The sequence below is a fragment of the Hemiscyllium ocellatum genome, chromosome 17 (assembly GCF_020745735.1).
Source record: "Hemiscyllium ocellatum isolate sHemOce1 chromosome 17, sHemOce1.pat.X.cur, whole genome shotgun sequence".
In the NCBI taxonomy this organism is placed as follows: domain Eukaryota; kingdom Metazoa; phylum Chordata; class Chondrichthyes; order Orectolobiformes; family Hemiscylliidae; genus Hemiscyllium; species Hemiscyllium ocellatum.
The window spans coordinates 28,663,009-28,689,968 of NC_083417.1; the positions used below are offsets into that span (position 1 = coordinate 28,663,009).

At 38.9% G+C, this 26,960-nt stretch overlaps 1 protein-coding gene across 1 annotated transcript; it reads left to right on the top strand.

The window, feature by feature from the left end:
- The first annotated feature begins 1,259 nt into the window (after positions 1–1,259).
- On the top strand, positions 1,260–26,861 carry ist1 (IST1 factor associated with ESCRT-III). Its single transcript, XM_060838020.1, has 10 exons — positions 1,260–1,358; positions 4,215–4,318; positions 6,168–6,348; positions 7,826–7,913; positions 12,955–13,038; positions 13,820–13,930; positions 17,576–17,758; positions 19,533–19,640; positions 25,292–25,343; positions 25,445–26,861. The coding sequence occupies exons 2-10, from the start codon at positions 4,231–4,233 to the stop codon at positions 25,654–25,656; spliced, it is 1,107 nt and encodes a 368-aa protein (XP_060694003.1). The 5' UTR covers positions 1,260–1,358; positions 4,215–4,230; the 3' UTR covers positions 25,657–26,861.
- Positions 26,862–26,960: the final 99 nt, after the last annotated feature.

The following is a 26,960-nucleotide window of genomic DNA, read 5'->3' on the forward strand; positions in this document are numbered from 1 at the left end:
TTGTCCAATGTAGTGTTTGGCTATAGTACATTCACTTTCCTCATCCAAGTCATTGATATATATTGTAATTAATTGCAGCCCCAGCACTGATCCCTATGTACACCAATAGTTACAGGATGCAATCCTGAAAATACTTTATCACAACTCTATTAATTAGCCAACCCTCTATCTATGTTAATATCACACCTTAAACATTATGGGCTTTAGCCTAATGCGTGGTACCTTATCAAATACCTCCTGAACTCCAAGTATACTACACCCACTACTTCCCCTTTATCTATTCTGCATGTCACCTCCTCAAAGAATTTAGTCAATTTGTCAGGCATAATTTTCTTTTTATGAAGCCATGCTGACTCTGTTTGATCACTTCATGTATTTATAAATTCTCTGCTCATCCATCCTTTACAATTTTCCCAATAACAGGTGTGAAGCTATCAGGTCTTTAGCTACCTTTTTTGTCTCCTTCTCTTCTAAATAAAGCTTTTGGATTGGTAGTGTTTCACTCCTTGGGAACATTCCCAGAATCTAAGGATTTATGGAAAATTACTATTAGCGCATTCACTATCTCTGTAACTACGTCTTTCAATATCATAGGATGCATTCCATCAGCTCTAAGTGACTCATTAGTCTTTGGTCCCATTAATTTCCTTTGTACTTTTTCTTCTAGTGATAATTATTGTATTTATTTCATCTCCCTTTGTGTCCCTTGAAATGTTTGTATTTGGAGGAAGCTATTAGTGTCTCCTACCATAACGAGTGAAGCAAAGTACTTATTTCAACTCCTCTGCTATTTCCTGGTTCCTCATTATTTTAGGTCCCTTAGTGAATGAGGCTGGGCGTGTTCACTTTTGCTTATGCCCTCCTTATATATTTAAATAAGTTCTTTCTGTGCAACTTGGTAGGACTTGTTCGTTTATCCTTAAGGGCTTTTGTTGGTCATAGAGATGTCTGCAGGTTGAATCAACACTCGCAGCACAGCGACCATCCAAGCTGTATTTGCTCTCCCAATACCATTCCTTCTCAAGCGGAAGCGTCGAGGGTTAAAGGCTAAAACTTCCGTGAAATTCTGTTTTGCTCCAGCTCTCTGCTCTGTTTCTTACTGATGTGACACACTTTCACCCTGACTCCTGTCAATATCAATATCCACTAAATGCAGATTAATCTGTTATCTGCTCCAGGCCAGACCCGTCCAAGATAACGCCCCATCGAAAGACACTTGCGTCACATCCGGCGTGGAGGTGGGGGAGGTCAGGTGACCACTGACATCACCGAAACACACCAGGTGACCGCTGACGTCATCGAGACACCATCAGGTGACCGGAAACGTGACGGAGGCTCTGTCGGTGGTGTATTGTGAGGTGAGTGAGAGTGAGGGGGGGGAATGGAGTGGGACTCTCGCTTGCTGCACCAGGCCCTGCTGCCTCCCCCCTCCCCAGTCCGGTCCAGTCCAGCCGAGCCTCAGACACTTCTCCAAGTGTGGTTTCTTAGCATCCCTCAACTCACTTCCGTGTTCCCATACTCAAGGGGCTCTTAAGGCCTAAAGTAAATAACTTACTGAAGCCTGTGTCTTGTAAATAAAGTTTGAGGATTGGATCCAGTTTAGCTGATTTTTTTTTAGCCTCGCTCCTGTGATCAAGTTTGAAATGTGCGACCCTGGCTCTCACGTCGGCTCTGATTGAGCTGAGAAGCTTTACATTCTTTTGTCGGCGTTAAGGGTTGTTGTTAAAACTTTTTTTTTGGTCGATGCTCCTTCAACTGGAATTAAAAGCAATCTTGTTTGGATCAGTATTGCCTCTCAGATCAGAATTTTAGGCGTAACGCTTGCAGGGTTCAAAACCCACTTGATGCTTGGGAAGGAGAACTGAGACCAGATGCTGGGACTATTTCCACTGAAACTGGAAAGGGCTAAGTAGAGTTTTGTAAATGAATTGGGAAGGACTATCTTCTGGGTTGGGATGTGAGATCAGGTGATTAAAATTATCTCTGCAGAATTGGTGGAAACAAACTTCGCATTATATAATAGATTTGATGGTTGAAGGGAACAAATGACAGGCACATGAGATAAGCACAACTGCTCTTGAAGGATAAACACTGGTTGGGTTAAATGGTCTTATTTTAATTTTGTGATTTCAATGTAAGAGAATATTGTTTAACTTAACCATGAAAATACTTAGCAAGGCATCTTATGGATGGGCATAAGAAATGTGGACTGCTGCAAATGTGTTGCTGGTCAAAGCACAGCAGGCCAGGCAGCATCTCAGGAATAGAGAATTCGACGTTTCGAGCATAAGCCCTTCATCAGGAATAAGAGAGAGAGCCAAGCAGGCTAAGATAAAAGGTAGGGAGGAGGGACTAGGGGGAGGGGCGATGGAGATGTGATAGGTGGAAGGAGGTCAAGGTGAGGGTGATAGGCCGGAGTGGGGTGGGGGCGGAGAGGTCAGGAAGAGGATTGCAGGTTAGGAGGGCGGTGCTGAGTTGAGGGAACCGACTGAGACAAGGTGGGGGGAGGGGAAATGAGGAAACTGGAGAAATCTGAATTCATACCTTGTGGTTGGAGAGTTCCCAGGCGGAAGATGAGGCGCTCCTCCTCCAGCCGTCATGTTGTTGTGTTCTGCCGGTGGAGGAGTCCAAGGACCTGCATGTCCTCGGTGGAGTGGGAGGGAGAGTTAAAGTGTTGAGCCACGGGGTGATTGGGTTGGTTGGTTCGGGCGGCCCGGAGGTGTTCTCTGAAGCGTTCCGCAAGTAAGCGGCCTGTCTCCCCAATATAGAGGAGGCCATATCGGGTGCAGCGGATGCAATAGATGATGTGTGTGGAGGTACAGGTGAACTTGTGGCGGATATGGAAGGATCCCTTGGGGCCTTGGAGGGAAGTGAGTGTGGAGGTGTGGGCGCAAGTCTTACATTTCCTGCGGTTGCAGGGGAAGGTGCCGGGGGTGGAGGTTGGGTTGGTGGGGGGTGTGGATCTGACGAGGGAGTCACGAAGGGAGTGGTCTTTGCGGAACGCTGATAGGGGAGGGGAGGGAAATATATCCTTGGTCGTGGGGTCTGTTTGGAGGTGGCGGAAATGGCGGCGGATGATACGTTGTATGCAGAGGTTGGTGGGGTGGTAGGTGAGAACCAGTGGGGTTCTGTCTTGGTGGCGGTTGGAGGAGCGGGGCTCAAGGGCGGAGGAGTGGGAAGTGGAGGAGATGCAGTGGAGGGCATCGTCGATCACGTCTGGGGGGAATCTGCGGTCCTTGAAGAAGGAGGCCATCTGGGCTGTGCGGTGTTGGAATTGGTCCTCCTGGGAGCAGATGCGGCGGAGACGAAGGAATTGGGAATATGGGATGGCGTTTTTACAGGGGGCAGGGTGGGAGGAGGTGTAGTCCAGGTAGCTGTGGGAGTCAGTCGGTTTATAATAGATGTCTGTGTTGAGTCGGTCGCCCGAGATAGAAATGGAAAGGTCTAGGAAGGGGAGGGAGGAGTCTGAGACAGTCCAGGTGAATTTCAGGTCGGGATGGAAGGTGTTAGTAAAGTTGATGAACTGTTCAACCTCCTCGTGGGAGCACGAGGCAGCGCCGATACAGTCATCGATGTAGCGGAGGAAAAGGTGGGGGGTGGTGCCAGTGTAGTTGCGGAAGATGGACTGTTCCACATATCCTACGAAGAGGCAGGCATAGCTGGGTCCCATGCGGGTGCCCATGGCAACTCCTTTAGTTTGGAGGAAGTGGGAGGATTGAAAAGAGAAGTTATTCAGGCTGAGGACCAGTTCAGTCAGTCGAAGGAGGGTGTCAGTGGAAGGGTACTGGTTGGTGCGGCAGGGAAGAAATGTGGACACCATCCCAAAAATAAATTAGGAGAGGCTGTTTCAGTTTAATAAATAAGTCATTTTGAAAAGATTGTTAATGACTAAGAGAATTGGAGAGGGAGTTACAGAAAAGTAATAATCAGAGGAAAGTGATATTCACTCTGAGTTATTGGTTCTGAACATTTTTTCAAAGATCGGTTTGGATAAAACTGTGGAAAAAATAATTTACTAGGATGGAATTCATTGATAAGTTGAACTAGCAAAGAGATGGAAGGATAAAACCAAAGCAAGTGTTGTGTTGCTAGCTGGCATAGCTAATTATTATTTAGAAGTGGTATCAATATTAAAACTTAGCTGAAACCTTTTCTTTCTTTTGTTGGTTTCTTTGAGTTTACTCTGTTTTAAAAATTCTGCAATGTTATTTCAGATTTCAAAGTCCAGTTATGCTGCGATCAGGATTTAGACCTGAACGGTTGCGGGTCAACTTACGGCTTGTTATCAATAGGCTCAAGCTATTGGAGAAAAAGAAAAGTAAGTACTTTGTTTTGTGTGAAATAATTAGTGATTTCCTGCTTGATATAGTTAATTGTTATTATTCATGTGGTCTCAATAGCTAATTCATAAAGTATTTCCTGTATACATTGGAGTTAGACCACTATGATCCACTTTAGATCATGATTTATAAATAGACCTGGCATATAAGGCAACCACATCTTTTTGGCACTAAGATTCATGTTTAATTCTAAACAAATTAACATTTCCTTTTCTGTGAACAAATCGGTACTTATTAGGAATGGGTTATTCCTCAGAGGTCTGTTTCCATACTGTAGGGAATCTAATTTAATCAATGTATGCTTTATTCACCTTACATCAGCATATAGGATCAGCAGGCCATATATGTTGTCAAGAAAATGTATAGGAGTTCAAGACATGTCCACACAGGAAGCTGGGCCTGGTGAACAGAATAAGTCCCCAAGCAGTGCAAACAAAGTACCAAGCTGGTTTCAAGCTAGAAGTCGTAGCATTTGCCAGCTTATCAAATGACTGTGCTGCAGTGAGGGAATTCTGTGTTACTGAAAAACGTTTGGGGATGGAAAAAGAGGGAATTCACTCTGAAGATGCTGGAGATGCAATGCTCCATGAGGACAGGAACTAACCGATGTACTATGGTATTATCAGAATATGTTCTTGGAAAATTTGGAATAATTACAGATTCATCTGAAATGCAATGTGTATAGGTTTTTACAATTCACTCATGGAATGTGGGTATTGCTTGCTGGGCCAGCAGTTATTGTCTACCCCTAAGTAATTGTCTGCCCTTGACAAGCTGGTGGTGAGCTGCTGCCTTGAATGGCTGCAGTCCATTTGTTGTAGGTACACCCACAATGCCATTAGGGAGGGAGTTTCAGGAATTTGACCCAGCAACATTGAAGGAAAGATGATATATATACTCTTTCCAAATCTGGACAGTAAATGGCGTAGTGGAAAATTTACAAGGAGTGATGTTCATCTATATCTATTAACCTTGTACTTTGAGGAGATTGTGGTTTTAGGAATGCTGTCGAAGGAGCCTTGATGAATTTCTGCAGTGCATCATATAGATGGGGCTCGCTGTTTTCTATTGAATCTGGAGGCACTGAGTATTTGTGGATGTGGTCCTGATCAAGCAGGCAACTGGGGAATATTCCATCACACTTCTGACTTGTGGTTTTAGGTCAGGAGATGAATTACTTGCAGCAATGTTCCTAATCTTGGAGTCATATTAAACCCTGTATCTAGCAAAAAATTTAGAACTTTAGTTGATGTAGCTATTTTATTGATAAGATCAAGGTTTTAATAGAACAGATGGCAAGTTGATGAAGAAAATGTTTCCATAAGAGTTACTAATATGTATACTGCCTGACATGATTGTATGATTTCATTATCAAATCATGGGATTCTATTAGAACACAAGTCATCAGATTGTTAAAATCATGTGGAATATCTAATTCAATGATTTGAAGAGAGTGGCAAGGATAGAGAATTGGCTGATGGACAGGAAATAGCTAGTGGAGGTAATGGAATCTTGTTCAGGTTGGTGACCTGTAACCATTGATTTTAGTATGAATTAGTATTGAGTTTTTCTTATTTCAAAATGTCGACAAATTACACCAACCTGGGTGGCTCATAGTTCCTGATGTGCTTAAATCGGCCCTTGATGTTGGAAAGATTCAAACATTGACTCATTTGTTGTGATGTACCGAAACTGCTGATGTGTAATGAATTTTTACTTTCCAGCTCTGGTAAGTAGTTCAATTACCTGTAATGTAAAATATTACATGTTTAATTAAAAGATGAATTTTGAAAAACATTTCACCATTTGTTATTTGGTTTCTTACAGCTGAGTTAGCACAGAAAGCCAGGAAAGAAATTGCAGATTATCTTGCAGCTGGAAAAGATGAAAGGGCCCGAATCCGTGTTGAGCACATCATTCGAGAGGATTACTTGGTGGAAGCAATGGAAATTCTGGAACTGTACTGTGATTTGTTGCTTGCACGCTTTGGCATGATCCAATCAATGAAGTATGTAGCAACTATGACTCAAAGTTGTATTATTGCAATAAACATGCAGACTTTTGGTTGTGTATACTGTTTATCCACTAGTCTTATGTCATATGTCGCTGATCAACAAAGTATTGAAGTGCTGCTTTTGAATGAAAAGTGAAAAGTCACTTGATGCTAGTTTTAAATTTGTAATAGAATGTTTGAATTGTTGCTGACATTTATATTCTGCCAAAACCATACAATTGTTAGTCACCTCTCCGAAAATCTCGATACTAACAATAGTTACTGTGTTCATGTCTTGGGACAGATCATTTATTTTTGTGTTAATTCTTAATGATTACAAAGGCCCAGTATAACTGAGTTTAACAGTGGAATAATTTATGGTATTTACTAATGGTATCAACTTTTTCTGTGAAGCATATATTTATTACCTCCATATGTATGAATACTAGAATTATCACATCGGTTCACAAAATTGTGTATAAATGTTAAGCTGATGGATTTGTATTGCACTTAGTTGCATATTTTTATTTACCACTATTCTTTATTTGCTGATTCAAAGCAGTACTCTGTTAGGGTTTGAAGTTGTTTTCTGGCAAGAGTAAAATTTGTTCTACTTATAACCATTGAGAACCGATTTGAATCTGTGCTTGTCACTTGTCTGGCAACTAGCTATTGAATACTTGGTTTTGGAATTTTAGCAATGGGGGATGGAGGTGTGGTGAGTAGTTGTTGAATTAGTTATTGGGGTAAGGAAAGGTAAACTGGGTTAGTTGTTTATAGCAAACTCAGATATCCAGTATTTTAACCAGTTAGGTTAGTATTCCAGGTTGTTAGTAATAACTGACTAGGCAGTCTAGCTCAGTAAAAGCTCCTGGAAGAGTAAAAACGTCAGTTTATCTCGGGTTCTTCCCATTTGAAACTTTGCAAGCTGTTCCCCAGTACATAACAAGGTCAGAGTTGGGCAAATTTATAAGCAGTCCTAACTGCTGTAACATGTATATTTGAAATTAGGAGCTGAGCATTGCATTTTTCAAACTAGGTGACTCTGATTTGAGTAGTGGGTGTATCCCTTCTGGAAATGTGTGCGCATTTCTTAGTTGGTTTAGCTACAATGCACATTTCTTCAATGGAATTGGCTATAATGTGATTGAAGAATTTAAACCATTATTTGTAGAACGTAAACTTTTCTTATCTGTATTGGCCAAAAGGCAATTCGGATCTTATTGGTTTAAACGGTGCTGCTGTTACACGATTTTCTTATAACGGGGATCACACTGGAACAGAACAATTTCATTATATCAGAACAAACTGCATTGAGAAAACAAAACCTCAAGGTGATTTTTCAGTTTGATTTGCAAGTGTAGGTCAGCAACTAACTTTTTTTTAAAACAAAGGGTTGTTGGAGCACCACTAAAGTTAAATAAAGTGAGGAATCTTTTGCAAAAGGATATGTTTATTTGTACTCTTCATTTTTCCTTCTGTATACATGTAGGGAACTTGACACAGGCCTCAGTGAATCTATTTCCACTCTGATTTGGGCTGCTCCACGTCTTCAGAATGAAGTTGCTGAATTGAGAGTTGTAAGTAATCTTTTAAAGTTGACTACTGATGAGTTGTGGTTTCCATCTGCCCCTTTTCATTCAGGGAACTCGACCCAGGCCTGGCAGAGGCAGTTTCTTCATTAATCTGGGCTGCCCCAAGGTTTCATTCTGAAGTAGGAGAATTGAAAATAGTAAGTAGTAGAGATTGGTGGTGGAGGTAGCCAGGCTGCAATATCCTGCTGCTGTTTTGCACGTGTTCTGCATGTCCACGTTTGCAGTGAGGTGCTAGTGGTAACTTGTCAGTTAGTGACTAAGTAGAGCATAGAAAATACTTGTTTTTTTTGTCATGGAATTTGTGTAGTATAAAGTATTTGTGACTAAGTTATTTTGTTTTCCTTTTTAGCTCAAAAGTGATGTGTGTGAATGATTGAGCTTCCCTAGATTCACTTGTGTAGCCAACTGAATGCAATTATTGTTATATCCTAATCTGTTTGCAATTGTAACCTTTTTCTTACTTGCCTTAAGTGGAAAAGACAAGTTCTGTACTTTTCATTATATTTACCAATCTGACGTCAAGGCAGACTAAGAAACCACTTCTGTTTCTAATTCTTTTGAATTTTGATATTCGATTTTATGCCTGGAGTTAAGTTTATTATTAGCTTTACATCTAGAATTAGAAATTTTAGAATTTGAGGGTTACAAAGACACATTGAACAATCCTATGTCTGCTCAAGGAGCCCTTCTCAGTGGGAGCATGGTTCAGAGCTAGGGCTGTTGTACTAATACTCTGACCCATGGTTCAGTGAGCAAGGTACCTTAGCATATGATCATTGAATAAATTGTATAATTTACTGAACCAATACCTGTATTTTGGTTGAGGAAAATCTATTGGCAGAAGAATGCTCTTTAAGTATATTTTTAGATGGCTTCTTAGATTGCCCAAATTATCTTAAATTTGAGATGTTAGTGGTTATGTTTACTGTTTAGGGCGGCGCAGCGGCTCAGTGGTTAGCACTGCTGCCTCACAGTCCCAGGTTCGATACCAGCCTTGGGTGACTGTCTGTGTGGAGTTTGCACATTCTTCCAGTGTCTGCGTGTGTTTCCTCCCACAGGCCAAAGATGTGCAGGTCAAGTGAATTGGTCATGCTAAATTGCCCATAGTGTTAGGTGCATTAGTCAGAGGGAAATAGTTCTTGGTGGGTTACTCTTTGGAGGGTCGGTGTGGACTGGCTGGGCCGAAGGGCCTGTTTCCACACTGTGTAGGGAATCTAATCTAATCTTGTGATCATTAGTAAAGGTGCTACAGGTTTATGTTAACCATACATAAACTTTCCAACTGGAAGTGATTGTAATTTTTGCAAAATGTTAATAAGTTATCATTATTGAAATATGTTACCATGTTTGATTCTACACATGAAAAATGGGAGTAGAATTGTAGAATAGATTACATTTTTCCAAAATATTACATCGGACTTTTCTACCTTTTTAATTTTTGATCTGTTTATCAATGTTGTTTTTTTAACCATGTATCATTTTTCTTCCTCAATAATTTGATCTTTAAAGATGACGAGTAAATAGTCTGGGAAGGGTAAATTTGTAGCATAGAGAACAGTACTTAAAAAGCCTTCTAATTCATTCATTCAACAAAAATGCGATTAATCCCCGAAACTAAATTTAGCATGCTATGATTATTTTAAGCAAAGGAATCTCATTATTTTTAATAATGCTCCAAACATTTTGTTTTTTTTTTCTTTAATGGATTTTGACCATTATTGCTATTGTTTCTCATTAATTTCTGTAAAACTTTTTGTATAAGTACTACTCATTTTCATATTTTGTATATATATATTTTCATGATTTATGAATTGTGATTCGCATACTAACCAATTACTATATGAACAAATTGGGATCAGTTTTTTAAAAAAAGAACAGTAGCGAAGAAATTAGTGGGACTGAAAGTTAATACATACCCTGGACCTGATCTATGTAGCTAAGTCATCGAGTCATACAGCACGGAAACAGATCCTTCAGTCCAACCAGTCCATGCTGAACATAATCCTAAACTAAACTAGTCCTGTCTACCTGCCTGCTCTTGGCCCGTATCCCTCCAAACCTTTCCTAATCATGTATCTATTCAAATGTCTTAATTGTTGTAATTGTACCCACATCCACCACTTTCTCAGGAAGTTCATTCTACATGCAAGCCACACTCTGTATAAAATTTGCCCCTGATGTCTTTTTAAAATCTCTTTTCTCTCACCTTGAAAATGTGTCCATGGTCTTGAAATCCCTCACCCCAGGGAAAAGACAATAACCATTAATTCTATCTATAACCTATCATTAATTTATAAACTTCCAGCAGATGGTCTGTCAAACCTTCGACACTCCAGTGAAAAATGTCCTAGCCTATCCAGCCTTTCTTTATAACTTAAACCTTTCATACCTGGCAACATCCTGTTAAATCCCTTCTGAGCCCTCTCCAACTTGAAAATATCCTTCCTGTAACTGGGTGGCCAAAAGTGGACACAATATGCCAGAAGAGACCTCACCAATGTCCTGTAGAACATCAAAATGACTTCTCAACTCTTATTCTCAAAGGAGTGAGCAATGAAGGCAAGCATGTCAAATGCCTTTTAGATCACCCTGACTATATGTGATGCAAACTTCAAAGAATTATATACTGCGACCCTGGGTCCCTCTGGTCTACAACACTACCCAAGAGGAGAAAGTGAGGTCTGCAGATGCTGGAGATCAGAGCTGAAAATGTGTTGCTGGAAAAGCGCAGCGGGTCAGGCAGCATCCAAGGAACAGGAGATTCGACGTTTCGGGCATAAGCCCTTCTTCAGGAATGAGGAAAGTGTGTCCAGCAGGCTAAGCTAAAAGGTAGGGAGGAGGGACTTGGGGGAGGGGCGTTGGAGGGGCAGTGGAAGGAGCTCAAGGTGAGGGTGATAGGCCGGAGTGGGGTGGGGGGCGGACCCAAGATCCTATCATTAGTTGTGGAAGCCCGACCCTTGTTTATTGTGTTACATGGGTAAACCCTCCTGCTAAATTTAAAACCAGCAACACAGAAAAGATTTATCTCCTGCAGTAATCTGTAAAAAACATTGAGTAGCCAAGAACTATTTAAAGTAAAAATTAACAACTTTTTTCTAAAAGTATAACAGAGAATAATTAACTAACCACTATTTACAATTCCTTCCTCTCACCTGTCTTTTACCATCCCTTCTATACTAGTCTGATAAAACTCCCAATTAAGAATTACAAAACCATACTTCTTACAACAAAACCAGACAGCTTTTGTTATTCTATTCAGATCTTCGTGTATCGTCCTTTCTTCTTCTTAGGAATTTCTGCGTCACGGGTTACTGATCGAAAAGGTACCTTTTTTAGGGGCTATTTTTTAGACAGTTTATTTACACGCTAGGCTTGTCAGTTCTCCTCTCAATTGTTCAATTTTCCCTGATTTTATACCCCAAAACATCGGATTGTGTCGTTGGTTTTTAAGATTGTCAATCTACTCAATTCAAACTGGATTGGAGTTTGATATTTTTCAGAGCATAATTTAAATTGATTGGCCAAATTCAAATTTGTTTTGTCTCCTGGCGATGAGCTAGTAGAGTTGCTCGAGCAACGGTTACATTGTTGCCTTACTGAGAACAGTTGGTGCTGTGTCTGGCAGTTCTGCTTTTAGCTCTCTTAAAGTACACACACACCTTAATAATTGTATCAAAATTCCATGGCAACACTGAAGTGACTGAACTATTTGCTTAACATCATTAGCAAGCAAAATGTTAGAAACTATCAGAAAGGATGTTTTAAGTGGACAATCAGAAAATAATGGTTGGAATCAGCTGAATCAACCTGTATTTATCAAAGGAATATGGTGTTGTTGAATTTTGATCCTTTTTCTCTACAAGTTACTGCCAGACCTCTGAGTTTCTCCAGCTTTTTTTTTTGTTTTTGTTTTTAGTCTTCACGTTTCGCACTAGTTCACTTTCATATCTATTTTCTCTTCCTTTATCAACTTCTTGGTCCCCCTTTGTTGAATTCTAAAATGCTTCAAAGCTTTCAACTTATTACTTTTTAGTGACTTTGTAAGCCTCTAATAATCTTTATAATCTTTAATTTCTCGTGCTAACTATGTTTGAATCACCTTTTCTGCTATCTTTTTGTGCCTCAAAATAATGTAAATGTATTGTAAACTATGTAATAATTATTAAAATGTTAGGGATTACCTGTCCACCATCACGCCTTTTATTAGAAACAGCAAATAAATGCAGGTGTGGGCCATTCAGCCCTTCAAGCCTGCTCTGCCATTCAATATGATCGTGGCTGGCCATCCATCTCAGTTCACTATGCTTTGATCCCTTTAGCTGTAAGAATTATATTTACCTCCTTCTTATAAACAATCAATGTTTTGTCTTGAACTGCTTTCTACTGGAGAGAATTCCATAGGCTTACCACTCCTCAGGTGAAGAAATTTCTCCTCTTCATCTCTGTACCCTTAAACTGTGACCTTTAGTTCTGGACTCCCCAGTTATCAGGAACTTCCTGCATTTATCCTGTTTGGTCCTGTTAGATTGTTATAGAATATATATAGGAGAAAGTGAGGATTGCAGATGCTGGAGATCAGAGCTGAAAACTGTGTTGCTGCAAAAGCACAGCAGGTCAGGCAGCATCCAAGGAGTAGGAGAATCGACGTTTCGAGTGTAAGCCCTTCAGGGGGGTGTGTGTGTGTGTGAGATATAGAGCGAGAGAGAGATAGATATATCTATATATATCTGTATATATAAATAATCTTCCCCTCATTATTTTATACTTCAGTGAAGAAACATACAAACTTTTGTTTACATTATAATGATTCTTTGTTATTAACAGACAAGTTTTCAGTTACATTGTTTTATACCCAGTATCCCATGATTCCCATTAAAACAACCTTTAACCAAGCAATACTAAAATCCTGCCATTTGCTTCGTATTTTGAGTCCTCCAGGTGATTAAGTTTTTCTTACTTTCCCGTTTAGGATTTCTGAGACTTGAATCTACTTAGCAACATTTGATAATATTTTCTTTGTTTGTAGGTCTCCGATCAGCTGTGTGCCAAGTACAGCAAGGAGTATGGAAAACTTTGCAGAACAAACCAAATAGGGACTGTGAATGAGAGGGTAAATGCAATCTAATTTTTTTATAAAGTACTTTGCTCAAAGGAGCATCACTACCATTTCATTACAAAACAACAAGTTTTGACAAAGTGAATGCTTACTGCAAAGTTTAAAAAAGCTGTAGCCCTCAAAGTTAGATGATGCAACATTCAGCCATCCATTAACTGCAGTTTGCCAATAGCCTTTGTTCTATGGATCGGTGAATATAATTATGCCCCAACATTTAGTTATTAGAAATTACTACAATGATAAGAATAACTAAAGAAGTTGATTTATCCCATCAAACTTGCCCCTTCTGTATAAACATATGGTTTTCTTATGTTACTAAAATATGAATAAACAATGGGAACATTTAATGAATAAAATTTTCAGATACTGTATTAGCCATTCCAAGATTTTTTATTTCTTTAGGTTGACTGACTGTTTTTGGTTTAAAATGCATAAACGTTTGCTCTTAACATCTTCTGAAATTGAGAAGCACTGCAATTTTCTCAGTCTACCATTTAAAATTAAGTATTTTAATCTGGTATTGATGCTTAGCAGGGTTTAGATTCTCCTGATTCATCAATAGTTTTCCTTACAACGTTTTAAAAGTGTACAGTTAAAGTTAGCCTATTATGAATTTGTTCATACAGAAGTTCTGATTATTTGATAGCTTGCACTAATCTAGCAATAACTAATTTTGTATTGCATTATTCATGTACAAACTGCTGTGATAGTTACTTGGAATTCCCAAGATTTCACCTTTTTGCATGTTTTTCTCATTGATTGAATTCCTTTTCAGCTAATGCTCAAACTAAGTGTTGAGGCACCACCTAAAATCCTTGTGGAGAGATACTTAATCGAGATAGCAAAGAACTATAATGTTCCATATGAGCCTGATGCTGTTGTCATGGTATGTACAAAGACCGTTCCATCTACAACAGTTCTAAGGTACAATCTGAATTGTTGCTCCAAGTCACAAGTTGTACAGTTTATTGATAGTTGCAAGAGTGGGTAATCCTATCAAGAATGTAGTGTAGTTTGTTTTGAAATGAAGTTCAACTGAGTAATTATTTAATTAGGTTTTAAACCTATTCATATGATGTCATTCTCGGCTGTAAACCTTGCTTTCAATGTCATCAATATATCCTGCTTAATAACTGAAAGACATTCTCTTGATCAAAGAAAATTAACATGGATTTGTTAAAAATGGATCATGTGTACTGAAACTGATTTGAAGTTTTTGACAAGCTAACTGAAGGAGTGAGAATGTCTGTGCATGTTACTTATGTGGACTTGCCCCTTAAATCAAGAACTAAAGAACACAGATTTAATGTGATTGGCAAAAGAGCCAAAAAAAACCCATGGAGAACAAGTTTTTAATATAGGGAATAGCTATGGTTGAGAGGGTGGTGGAGTCTATCAAATCTTTTATTCTCCAAGAGAATTGAGTAAGTACAAGAAGAGAGAAAATTGCCAACTACTGAGAAATGGATAGGGGAATGACATTAGCTAGGTTGATCTTGGCGAGATACGTCTTAAACTGAATGACTACTGCCTGTGCTGTAAACATTCTTTGGTTCCTTAAAATATCATATGCTAACTTTGAAACTCATGACATTATTGACTTTGACTTTGTTAGGAATTTGGCTGCATGTAGGTGATGGAGTAAAGATAATGGACAAGCACCCTAACTGGCAGTATGAGGTTAGTGGTGATCTGCAAGGATTTGTGTTGATGTCTCAACTAATCACCATATTTATCAATCGCTTAGATGATAGGATAGAAACTTTCACCTACATTTGCAAATGGCATAAACATAAGTGATCTTGTAAACCCTGTAGGTGCAAGCATTAAATTCAAAGATAAATTGTTAGATTAAATGAATGGATAAAACCCTGGCAAATGGATTTCAGTGTAAGCAAAGATGTATTATCCATTTTTGATTTAAAATCAATAGATCAGGATACTTTAAGTGATGGATAACTAGTAACAATGAAGTCCAAAGGAACATGGGAGTCGGGTGCACAGATCTATGAAATGGCATGCACACATGCAGAAAATAAACAAAAAAGGCTAATTGAATGCTGGCATTTGTATCTAGGTGACCTGAATAACTACAGTTAAAAGTTATGCAAAGTTCTGTTTAGGCCATACCTGGAGTATTTTGAGTAGTGCTTGGTATCACGTCCAAGGAAGGGATATGTTGGTTTTGAAAAGAGTGCAACACAACTTTAACTGAATGTAACTGAGCTTCAAGTTAAATGCAAGGAGAGGTAGCATTGTATTCCTTGAAACTTATATGGTTAAGGGGTGATTGATGACCTTTTCCATTTATTCTGGGCAGCAGATAGAGTGGATATTGAAAAACCTTTATTTCCTAGATGGGGCTTCGTGACAAGGATCACTGTATAAAGGCTAGAACCAGATCATTCAGAAATGAAATCAGGATCACTTTAATATGCAACTGATGGGATAAGATTGAACTTTCCTCTGCAGATGACAGTTTTTTAATTGCATATATTAAATTTGGGAATTATTATACAAGGATATTTAGAGGCAAAAGTAGTTTACAGATCAGCTGTGGTATTACTAAATGACAGAATAGGCACTAGGGGCTAAATGGTTTACCTACCTATTTGTGTCCACAGCAAATTACAAAGATTGATAACACATTGTGAAAACATTTCTCTTAATCTTGGTCCTAAATAGCTAATTCTGGTGCAGTTCTGGTCCGTCTGCTGTGGGAAAGATGTTGTTATACTTGAATGGGTGCAGAAAAATTTCCAAGGATGTTTTTAGAATTGCAGGGCTTGAGCTATAGGGAGAGGCTGAATAGGCTGGGGCTATTTTCCCTCGAGCATCTGATACTGAGGGGTGAGCTTATAGAGGTTTATAAAATCATGAGGGGCATGAATAGGGTAAATAGACAAGGTCTTTCCAGCATAGGAGAGTCCAAAACTAAACGGCAGAGCTTTGAGGTGAGAGGAAAGACTTAAAGGGGACCTAAGGGACAACTTTTTCATGTGGAGGGTTTTGCATTTATGTAACGAGCTGCCAGAGGAAGGCATTTAGATGGATATATGAATAGGAAAGGTTTAAAGTGATATGGGCCAAATGCTGACAAATGGGACTAGATTTATTTAGGATATCTGGTCAGCATGGGCGAGTTGGACCAAAGGGTCTGTTTTTGTGCAGTACATCTCTGACTCTATGACTCTAATCTCTTATTCTCAGATTGTGATTTGCAGTTCTAGATTTATTAATATCTACCCGCAATCCCTTTGAGAATTTTGTTTCGGTGAAATCACTGTGCGACTCTTTCTTCTAATTTCTGGAAAAATATAGGCCGAGTCTATTCAGTTTGTCTTTGACACAGCTCCCCATTCCAAGAGGCAGTGTATTGAATCTATCTTGTGCTGCTTCTGAGCCAGGTTTGTGCTGCTTTAACCAAAAGTGTGTACTGTACACCAGGTGGTTTTGCCTGTGAATGATACTATACTTTACAATGTCCCTCCCGGTTTACCTCCTTATTAAGCAAATTCTCCACACATTAAAATTACTTCATCATGTCTAATGATTCATAGTCATCGATGTACAGCACAAACTCATCCATGCTGACCAGATATCCTAAATTAATTTAGTCCTATTTGCCAGCACTTGGCCCATATCCCTCCTCAACCCTTCCTATCTTTAAGTCTGTTCATTTGCATAGTATTTATATAAGATTTAGAACAACTGACACATCCTTCCATATCCAGATGATGCTATTGATCTTGTGTATTTATTAATGTGCTGAATATGCTGCTTTTTCAGTAAATCATAGTGTTGAAGAATAAGCTAATGGTTTTAAATTATAACACTATAAAATGAAGGTTGTCTTCTTACTGCTGTGGCAATGAAATGAGTATTCATTTCAGCAAAGTCTGTGCTTGGAAGTTATAGTTGAGATTGGAAGCTCTCTGCAAGTTGATTATTTAGAAATACACACTAGTATGCAGGCACTTTGAAAAAAAATCCAAATAGTTCTACTCCCCTGCTCTTTCCCATAGATCTTCATTTTCTTAATATTTATCAGCATATTTTTAATTTTTACTCATTGAGGATGTGGCTTTACTGATTGGGCCAGTATTCACTGCCCATTCCTAAACTTTTACCCAACTCCCTTTTTGAAGCTGTTTTAAGCCGTGCAATCTAAATCCTAACTCGTGTGTTTTAAAAAAAAAACCTCCTGATTTCTCTTCCTGAGGCTCTTCTAATTCTTTTCAATCTTTGTCCTTTGTTTACTGACACTTCTGTCAGTTTCTTACTATTCACTTTATCAAAACCTTTCTGTTAAATATTATCTTACTGTTGTTTTAAAGAACACCAGTTTTTCATCCTTGATATCCCTAGTACATCCTTCCCATTGCATGAGTGTTTCAATGACAAGTTCCAATACAACATACATTGTAGTTTTTTTGGGTCTTGTGGGTAAGTACTTTGAGAATTTTTAGTGCTTTGTTATGTAATACAATTATATTTTTCACAATTTGAAATATTTGCTTATTACTTCTAGGGTGAAGTCCCAGTAGGAGTGGAAGCAGATTTGATTGATGTGGATAATGGTGATAAAAAGGGTGGCCCTGGTGGGAGAGGTGGTGGAGGATTTACAGCACCTACTGTAGACAGTATGCCAATGCCTATGCCAATGCCAACACCATCTGTACCATTTTCATACCCACCAAGGAAAGGGCCAGTAGTAAGTATGTTCGTAAACAGTTTGCCCTCTAATACTGTGTCCAATGTTATTCAGTTCTGCCCAAAGAAAGAACTTTGACTTACTTTTTTTTCTAAAGGATATGAAGTATCCTAAGAGTCCTTCACAGAAATATAATCAGACAAAACTAATTAGTGAGATGCGCACAGAACGTATTAGGTTAAAAGCTTTGGCAAACAGGAGAGATTTAGAGACCTACACATGGAACAGGAGAAGCAAAGGGTGGAAAGAAGAAATTTCACATTGTAGTTTTGAGACAACTGATGGTAGTTATGAAGCAAACTGGTGGGGAAAAGTGGAGTGGAATGCAAAAGGAAGTAATGGGTCTGAGATTTTTTTCTCAGTTAAGAAAGAGAAAACAATGAAGGAATTTAATCACAAAGATTAAAATTTTATATTTATCATATCAGGCTGTGGGAGCCAATGTGATGCTGAAAAACATGGGTAATAGATGAATGGAATGCTGTAGGATTGGATGTGGACAGCAGATGTTTGGATAAAATGAAATGAAGACTGGAGGCTTGACAGGAGAGTGAATCATGAATAGAATCATGTGTAGAATGCAGAGTACAACTTAAATCGTAAAAGCAAAATACTGTGGATGCTGGAGATCTTAAAAACGAAGTTTCAATATGAATTTGTTCCTGTCTCTGCAGGTGTTACCAGACTTGCAGAGTTTCTTCAGCACTTTATTTGAATACTGCCTTTGTGATTCTAAACCAGTTACAGTTGTATTGGTTTTTTTTAGTTTGGGCGTAAATACTTTGGATGGGTTATTGGTAAAAATAATTTCTGAAAGAGTCTATGAAAAGTTAGTTGGCTGTTCATCAAATCTAGTTGAAATCCGTATTGTTAAGGGTTCCTTTTTTCCTCTGGTGCATGTAATAATCTGCTTGTTTCTGAAACTTCTGGTTTAAAGTGTAGTTCTAAATTCTTTAAACAAACATTTAAGTTGCTTGAATGGCATATTTTCCATAGGCAAAGGATAGTATGTATTCTTTTGCTTCAACTAGACTAATTGTTTTTATTGCTTGCTAAATCTTGACATGGTGATTGACACTCTTTATATGAAATTACATATTTAATTTTCAGTGTATCAAGTATATCCATTCAGTGGTCACTGGTTCACTTGCTAATCCATAATCTGCAATATATTAAAAACAACAATATTTAGTGAAGTAAATGCTTCAGTTCTCCCATGAGATTAATAATTTGTAAAGAGTGTGATTGATCATATTTGATCTCTTAAAGTCCCAACATGTCTCTGAAATGGAGGTGGAACACTGAGTATATTGGTAAAATCTCATTCTGTGCAGTCAGTTGTGTGAAGAGTCAATTAGTTGGTAATTGTATGGTGTGTATCTCTGACATGACCAAGGTATGAAGCAATTATAAACAATCCAATTTGAGGTGCTGGAAATTCCTGGTGAAATGTGTATTGTAGCATTGAACATGCCTTCTGATTCAGATGTATTCTGTGATCCGAATTAGTGGTTTTGGATGGCACTGTAGAGTTAAGATTGCACATCCCTAATTTACTCCTTTTGTGGGTGTGGGGAGAAGGTATGGAAAATAATGGCTCCTAACCAAGCTGGTTAACATACAGTGAACAAGAATTGTTAAAGCCAAATTACATAATCCTGCTGATTTGATAGTGTGGATGCTCATAGACTTGATCATCAAAGTTGCAATGGGAGGTGTGATATGCTTGACGTTGTATTGGATTGAATCTTGTCTTTTTTTTAATTTCATCTAGGATAACAATCTACCAGTGGACACTTACCAGCCATTCAACAACTTCCAGCCACCTAACATGGGGGGTAACCCACCCCCAATACCAACACAACCACCAACATATGAATCTGTAAGTTGCTGAGGTTCTTTTGCAGCAGCAAGACCTGAATATGGCAACTGGGGAGAATGGATAATCAGGAAAGATGTTTCAGTTGTTCTTTCAATGCTTTCAGCCATGCACTAATAGTATTAACACCATTGCCCAAAGCTATGCTCGATTGTGCTTAATGTTAGAGTCACTATTCCTACTCTTATGTTTTAAGGAATGTAAACTATAAGAACATCCAAAGTATCAATTTTTTCACAGTATTCCATGGGTCCCCTAAAACCTCTACTGTACTACCAAACAACCTTTTTCAGCACTGGAAATTAGTGTGAAGTCCCATCTCTTCAGGTTCTAATTGTTTGAAATTTTAAATGAATGCTGTCTAAAGAACCTTGGTGAATTTCCTCAGTGTGTCTTGTAGACACTGCTGCTTTGAATGTTATTGGTGGAGGGATTAGATGTTTGTCGATGTAATGCTTGTCATGTCGACTGTTTTCGTCCTGGATGGTATTGAGCTTTTTGAGGGTTTGTGGGAGCTGAACTCATCCAAGCAAGTAGGGAGAATTCTATCACTATCCTGACTTGTGCCTTGTAGATGGTGAACAGGCTTTAGAGAGTTAGGCATGATGCTTGCTGTCGGTTCTTAGTTTCTGCTCTGCTCTTGTAGCCACTGTATTTATATAGCTGCTCAAGTTCAATTTCTGGTTAATAGTAGCTCTCGGGATGTTGATGGTGAAGGATTCAGCAACAGTTGTGCCATTGAATGGATGATAGTTCGGTTGTCTCTTATTGGAGATGATCATTGTTTAGCACATGTATGACACAAATGTCACTTGCCACTTGTCAGCCCAGGTCTTGCTGCATTTGGGCATAGATTGCTTTAGTATCTGAGTTGTGAATGGTGAATATTGTGCAATCATCAGCGAACATTCCCACTTTTGGCATTATAGAGGAAAGGCCATTGATGAAATAGCATAGAATAGAAATTTATTGTCATGTGTACTTTTACATGGAAAATAGTGCAAAGTTTTAAAAGTCAACCTATCGTGGCACCTCTATTAATGATTGAAGTCATACATCATAGGTAAAATTAAGACTAAGTTTATCACAGTTTGGCTAACAGTTAAATAGCTGAAAATGGTTGGGCTGAGTATACTACCTTGAGGAATTTCTACGTAGATGTCCTGGAGCTGAGATGACTGATCTACAGCAACCAAAATCATTATCTTTTGTGCTAGATATGACTAGCCAGCAGATCTATTTCTCCCTGCTTCCCTTTGTTTCCAGTATTCCAGCTTCTTGATAGCACACTTTATTAACCATGATCTTAATGGCAAATGCAATCACTCACCCCATGCCTCTGGAGTTCAGCTCTTTTGTCTATATTTGAACTAAGCGTATAATAAGGTCATGAGTTGAGTGCCCCTGGCAGCACCCAAGCTGTTCATCAGTGCAGTATGCGTTCTAAGTGGTAGCACTGTTGGTGACACCATCATGTACTATGATTGAGAGTAGATTAATAGGTTAATAATTGGCCAGGTTAGATTGGGCTGCTTTTAGTGATAGTTGGCCACATTGGTGTGTAAATGACAAAATTGTAACTGTACTGTAACTGCTTGTTAAGGAATTATGCAAGTTATTGAGCACAAACTTCAGAATTGTTGATGATTTATTGTTTGGTCCCATTGCCTTTGCAGTATCTAGTACCTCTGATTATATCTTGAAGTTAATCGGAGTGAATTGAATTGGTTGAAGACTGGAGACTGTAATGCTGTGGTCCATGAAAGGAGAACACGATGCATCTCCCACTCGACCTCTATGGCTAAAGATTGAGGAACAGTTTCAACCTTGTCTTTTGACCTGGGTTTCCCCATCATTGAGAATGGGGATGTTTGTGGAACCTTTTCCTCCAACATGTTTTTAGTTGTATACCACATTCATGACTGGATGTAGCAGTTTTACAGAGTTTAGATTCAATCTGTTAGTTGTGCACTCACTTAGCGCTCTCATTGCTGCTTATGCTGTTTCATACACAAGAATTTTTAAAAAATTGTTGTAGCTTCACCAAGTTGGGCATGTTCATCTTAGATATGCCTGATGCTGTTCCTGGCATTCCCCCTTGCACTCGTCATTGAAATGGTTGATCTCCTGGCTTGATTGTACCGGTAAAGTGGGAAATATGGCAGGATAATTTATTCTGTAAATTTTACAAGATCTACAAATTTGCTACTGCTGATGGTCCACAGTGCCACATTGATTCTCAGTGTTGAGTTGCTAGATATATTTGAAGTCTACCCAACTAAGCAGCTGCACAATGTGAAGATTGGACTTTGTCTTCACACAAACTGGGGAGTGGTCACCCTTGCCAAATTGTCATGGATAGATGCATCTGCAGAAAGCAGGTTGGTGAGGTCAATGATGTTTTTCCTTCTTATTCGTTTTCCCATATACTACCACAGACATAGTCTAACAGTTATGTCTTTCAAGACTTGACCAGTTTAGCAGTAATGCTGGTGGATATTGAAATCCCCCATCCAGAGTACATTCTGTCTCCTTGCCACTGTCAGTGCTTTCTCTAAGCGGTGTTCAACGTGGAGGAGTACTAATACATCAGCTGAGAGGGTGTGGTTTCTGGGAATCAATAGGAGGTTTCTTTGTCCATGTTTGACCTAATACCTTGTGATTTCATAGGGTCAGAATCAATGTCAAGGACTCCCAGGGCAACTCCCTCACTCAATGCCATTATACCGTCATCCCCACTGGGTCTGTCCTGTCTGTGGTACAGGACATTCTCAGGAATAGTGATGGCATTGTCTGGGGCTTTGTGTATAAGGTAAGAGCTGAAAATGTGTTGCTGGTTAAAGTGCAGCAGGTCAGGCAGCATCCAAGGAACAGGAAATTCGACGTTTCGGGCTAAAGCCCTTAGCCCGAAACGTCGAATTTCCTGTTCCTTGGATGCTGCCTAACCTGCTGTGCTTTAACCAGCAACACATTTTCAGCTCTGATCTCCAGCATCTGCAGACCTCACTTTTTTTTACTTGTATAAGGTAAGACTCTGATTATGACACTGTCAGACTTTTGCATGACTCGTCTGAGACAGCTCTCCCAATATTAGCTCTAGCCCAGATGTTGGTAAAGAGGACTTTGCAGATAATGGGCCTGAGTTTGCCATTGTTGTTTCTAATGCCTTCATTGATGCAAGGTGGTCTATCCAATATCATTCCAGTTTTGAGATTTGTTTAGTGGTTGAAGCAACTAAGTAACTTGTTCAGCCAGTCCAGAGGATAGTGAATAGCCTAGTGCATTGCAGTGGGCTCACTGTTACATGTAGGCCAGACCAGGCAAAGGTGACATTTTTGCTTCCTTCAAGGACGTTGGTGAATCAGATTCATTTTGACAGCCTGCAAAGGTTTCATGGTTAGCATTAGACTTTTAATTCCAGATTTTCATTTAATTTGAATTCCACTATGTACTGTGTGGTGGAATTTGAACCAGAGTCGCAGAACATTGTGGGTTTCTCTAGTATTATTCCAGTGACAATACCATTTTGCTGTCACATCCCAAAATCTGCCTAAATTTTTCTGGGACCCGTGGCCAGGATACTGGCATGTATAAATGTAGACGAAAGCGAGGACTGCTGATGCTGGAGATTAGACTCGAGAGTCTGGTGCTGGAAAAGCACAGCAGATTAGGCAGCATCCAAGGGGCAGGAAAATCGATGTTTTGGGCAAAAGCCCTTCATCGGGAATGAGGCTGGGAGCCTCGGGGGTGGGGAGATTATAAATGTAGGCCCATTAATTATTCCATTGTGCTTATGTGTTTAATATAGAAAATTATTTCACTAGCAAGTTTGCCTCATTTTTCTTTTGAAAAGCCCATTAATATTAATATGATCAAGAAATAAAAGGTTCCCTTGTGTAAAGTCAAAGCTATGGTTAGATGAAGTAGAAAAGAAACCATTGAGGAGCATAATCACTGCCATTAACTGACTAGTTGGGCTGAATACCTATTTGTGCGTTGTACGTTGTGCACTTCTATGCAATTACTGTTTTCAGGGAGTTTGAGTTGATGCAAATAACATTGCTTTCTTTCATGAGTTAATGTCGACTTTCCAACAACATGTGTTTGATTGGGACCTTTTAATATAGAAAAAAATCCAAGTTGGTTCACAGGAGGAGAAAACCCTAGCACTGAATCTTTCAAAATGTTTAAAGAGAAATGGCTGCAAGTTTGTGTAGTAGGATATTTTGAAGAGGCTTTGAAACATTTGACAAAGGCTTCAGGAAGGAAAGGTGAAATGGAAAGCATGGTACAGGTCTAAATCTCTACATTTTTAGAAGAGTAGAGAGGGCCAAAGATCTTTAGAGAGTTTTGATATGGGGAATTATGGTAAATGTTTTAGGAAGATGTACATGCCCAACCTGAGCTGAAAATGTGTTGCTGGAAAAGCGCAGCAGGTCAGGCAGCATCCAAGGAGCCCGAGAGTCGATGTTTCGGGCATGAGCCCTTCTTCAGGAATGAGGAAGGGCTCGTGCCCGAAACGTCGACTCTCCTGCTCCTTAGGTGCTGCCTGACCTGTTGCGCTTTTCCAGCAACACATTTTCAGCTCTGACCTCCAGCATCTGCAGTCCTCACTTTCTCCTATGCCCAAACAGAGAAAATATTTCAATAATGAACAAAAGCAAACAAATGTTTCAATCACTTCACCTCCTTTCTAAATCTGAAAGGACAAAGGTCCATTCTGTCAATCTCTCTGCATAAGAGAACCCTATTGTCTCAGGAATCAAGCTGGTGAACCTTTGCACTCTCTCTGTCAAGAATATCCTCCTTTGTATAAAAGGACAAAAACTGCACACCAGTTGAGGATGCTCTTACCAAAGCCGTTGAATTGCAGCAAATCATGCTTGCTGTTGTATTTGAGCCTCAGTCTAACAAAGGACATTGTTTGTTATTTGTCTTCCTAATTATTGTGTGCCTGTAGGCTGACTCCCTCTGATACAAGGACACCCAGTAATCTCTCTGCAAAACAATGTTTGCTTAGTGTCTCATCTTTTGAAAATATTCTGCTGTTGTATTTCTTATGTTTTCATATAGAAGTACTAACTGTATTCAGCAAATATCATGTTTAATGAAGATGATTGAAGGGTCAGCTGTTCAGTAGGCTGAAGGTGTACTTGGAGAGACAGGTTTTGGATCCCTCGTTACAGGAATTACCTCTAGTGCTTAACCATCAACAGCATGAAGTTTGCCAAATCTGTAACTCACTGCTTACCTGAATGAAATCATCCTGTGTGCTGGGCATTAATTTCAAGGATAATATGGAGTTGAGTGGGAAATGCTTCCAGCTTCTGTTAGTGAATACTTAATTCAGGTCATTATATTTCAGCCATTGCCATGAAATACTGTAGATAGCTTGTCATGGATATTTGATTATCAAGTCTAGTTGATTTTACTAAATGCTTCTAACAGAATTCAACGCAACAATCTAGACTTACTTATCATGAGCAGCATATTACAGATCCTCGAGTGACATACCTGGTCTGAAATTGACCTTTTATTGGATTAATGTTGGAAAACCTTCCAATAAGCAAATGCTTCTCTGACAGTTTGCATAGTGACATTTCTTTCGTTAAGTTGACTTGATTGTATTACTGATAATTGATATTGTTTAACAGATAGATGATGTTAGCAGTACTGACACTTGTTTGCCTTCTCCCAAGCTTCCTGGTAAGTCAATACAGATTTGATCTATTTGTACACTTTGAAGATGTTTTTTTGCGATGTGACACTGCACTGCATAAATTTTTAAAATTATTTATATTGTGTAGGTCCTTCCGTCCCAATACCGGCACCTCGACAGTTGCCAGGACCTGCTTCTACTCCAAGCAACTTTATTTATGATAGCGTGATAATACCCGAATTGCCTTCTGTGCCTGACACCCTACCAACAGCATCTATTGGTGGCACTTCCACAGCCTCAGAAGATATTGATTTTGATGATCTGTCTCGTAGATTTGAGGACTTGAAGAAGAAAACTTAGTTTACTGATCAAGAATGTTGTACTTTAATTTTCATGGAGCAATTCTAAACTCACTGGTTTATCTCTACAAGAAACTGTAAGGCTTTATAATGAACCAGATGCTATGTATGCTGGTATATTAACACTCCTCCCTTAAAATATTATTTGAATTTCTCTTGATAGTTGGTATACTGTACTTTCAGACAATATTCTAATCCTGTCCCTGGTTATATTTATGGGGAAGGGAATTCTGGCAAAACATAGGGTTAATGGTTGAACATGGATTCAAATGCAATTTTGGCTCATGAATATTCTAATTTGAATCTAATTTTCTTTCTCAATGCTCCAAATAATCAGGGATGACCGTTGGAGTTGAAAGAATAAACAGTATGTTACATAGTGAGATTGCATGTGATTTGAGACTAATGTAAGGGAAATAGCTGCCTTGACAAAATTGTCAGTAACATTTGGTAAAAGGGTAAATTGTTTTCAAACAATCATTGGTCACGTATCTTGTGTATTCCAAAAACAGTAACATACACCTTCCTATTCACAGATGGAAAATTCCTATATTATTTAAAATCTAATTTAAAACTCATCTGTAATAAAGCATCTGTAACTTGTCATGATTCATTCATATTAGAATAAAATTTTTGAACTTCTAGTGTAGCAAATGGTATGCTTGGTATACTTATTAGTGATTACCAAGAATGCTTGAAAGATGTCTACATGTCAACTTTAAGAGCATACCAATTGAAGCTGTTAATACAGTTTTCTTTCAATAGAAAGCATAAAAAAAATGAACTTTTATGTTGCAGTTTTAAAATTATGATCTAGGTAGTTGGGGGATGGTGATGATGAAAATCTTAAACAATAGCTTACTCACAAGTCACTTCAATGCTGTGGGAATTCCATCTTATTTTTAACAATGACATATGCATTGCTTATATATGGCATAAATACCAACAGAAAATGGAACAATCAAATCAGTGAGTTTTTGTGTGCTTGTTGGATTCCATATACTTAATATGTAAAATTCTTTTCTCGAGAAGATTGTTAGCATAAAGTAGTCGTCTAACAGTTTTGTTGTAGAAGACGACATCTTGCTTCACTGTACAGCCAAAAGGATGGATGGATTCTATGGTGCAGTACCTTTGCTGTTGCCTTCCAGTACCAATGAACTTAAAATTTTTACTTGCTGATCAGTCCTTTGCTCCAATCAGAAGCATCCAAGACTGGAGCATTCAGTCAAAGATGTAAATTGAGCCCCTTACCCTTTTGATTGGGCTGATGTCTGAAGGGGTTAGTGGAAAACTAGAGTAACT

Coding starts and splice junctions, on each gene's coding strand:
- ist1 (XM_060838020.1), top strand. CDS start 4,231: ATGCTGCGATCAGGATTTAGACCTGAACGGTTGCGGGTCAACTTACGG. Junction 13,039..13,819: donor TAGGGACTGTGAATGAGAGG/GTAAATGCAATC, acceptor ATTCCTTTTCAG/CTAATGCTCAAACTAAGTGT. Junction 17,759..19,532: donor CACCAAGGAAAGGGCCAGTA/GTAAGTATGTTC, acceptor AATTTCATCTAG/GATAACAATCTACCAGTGGA.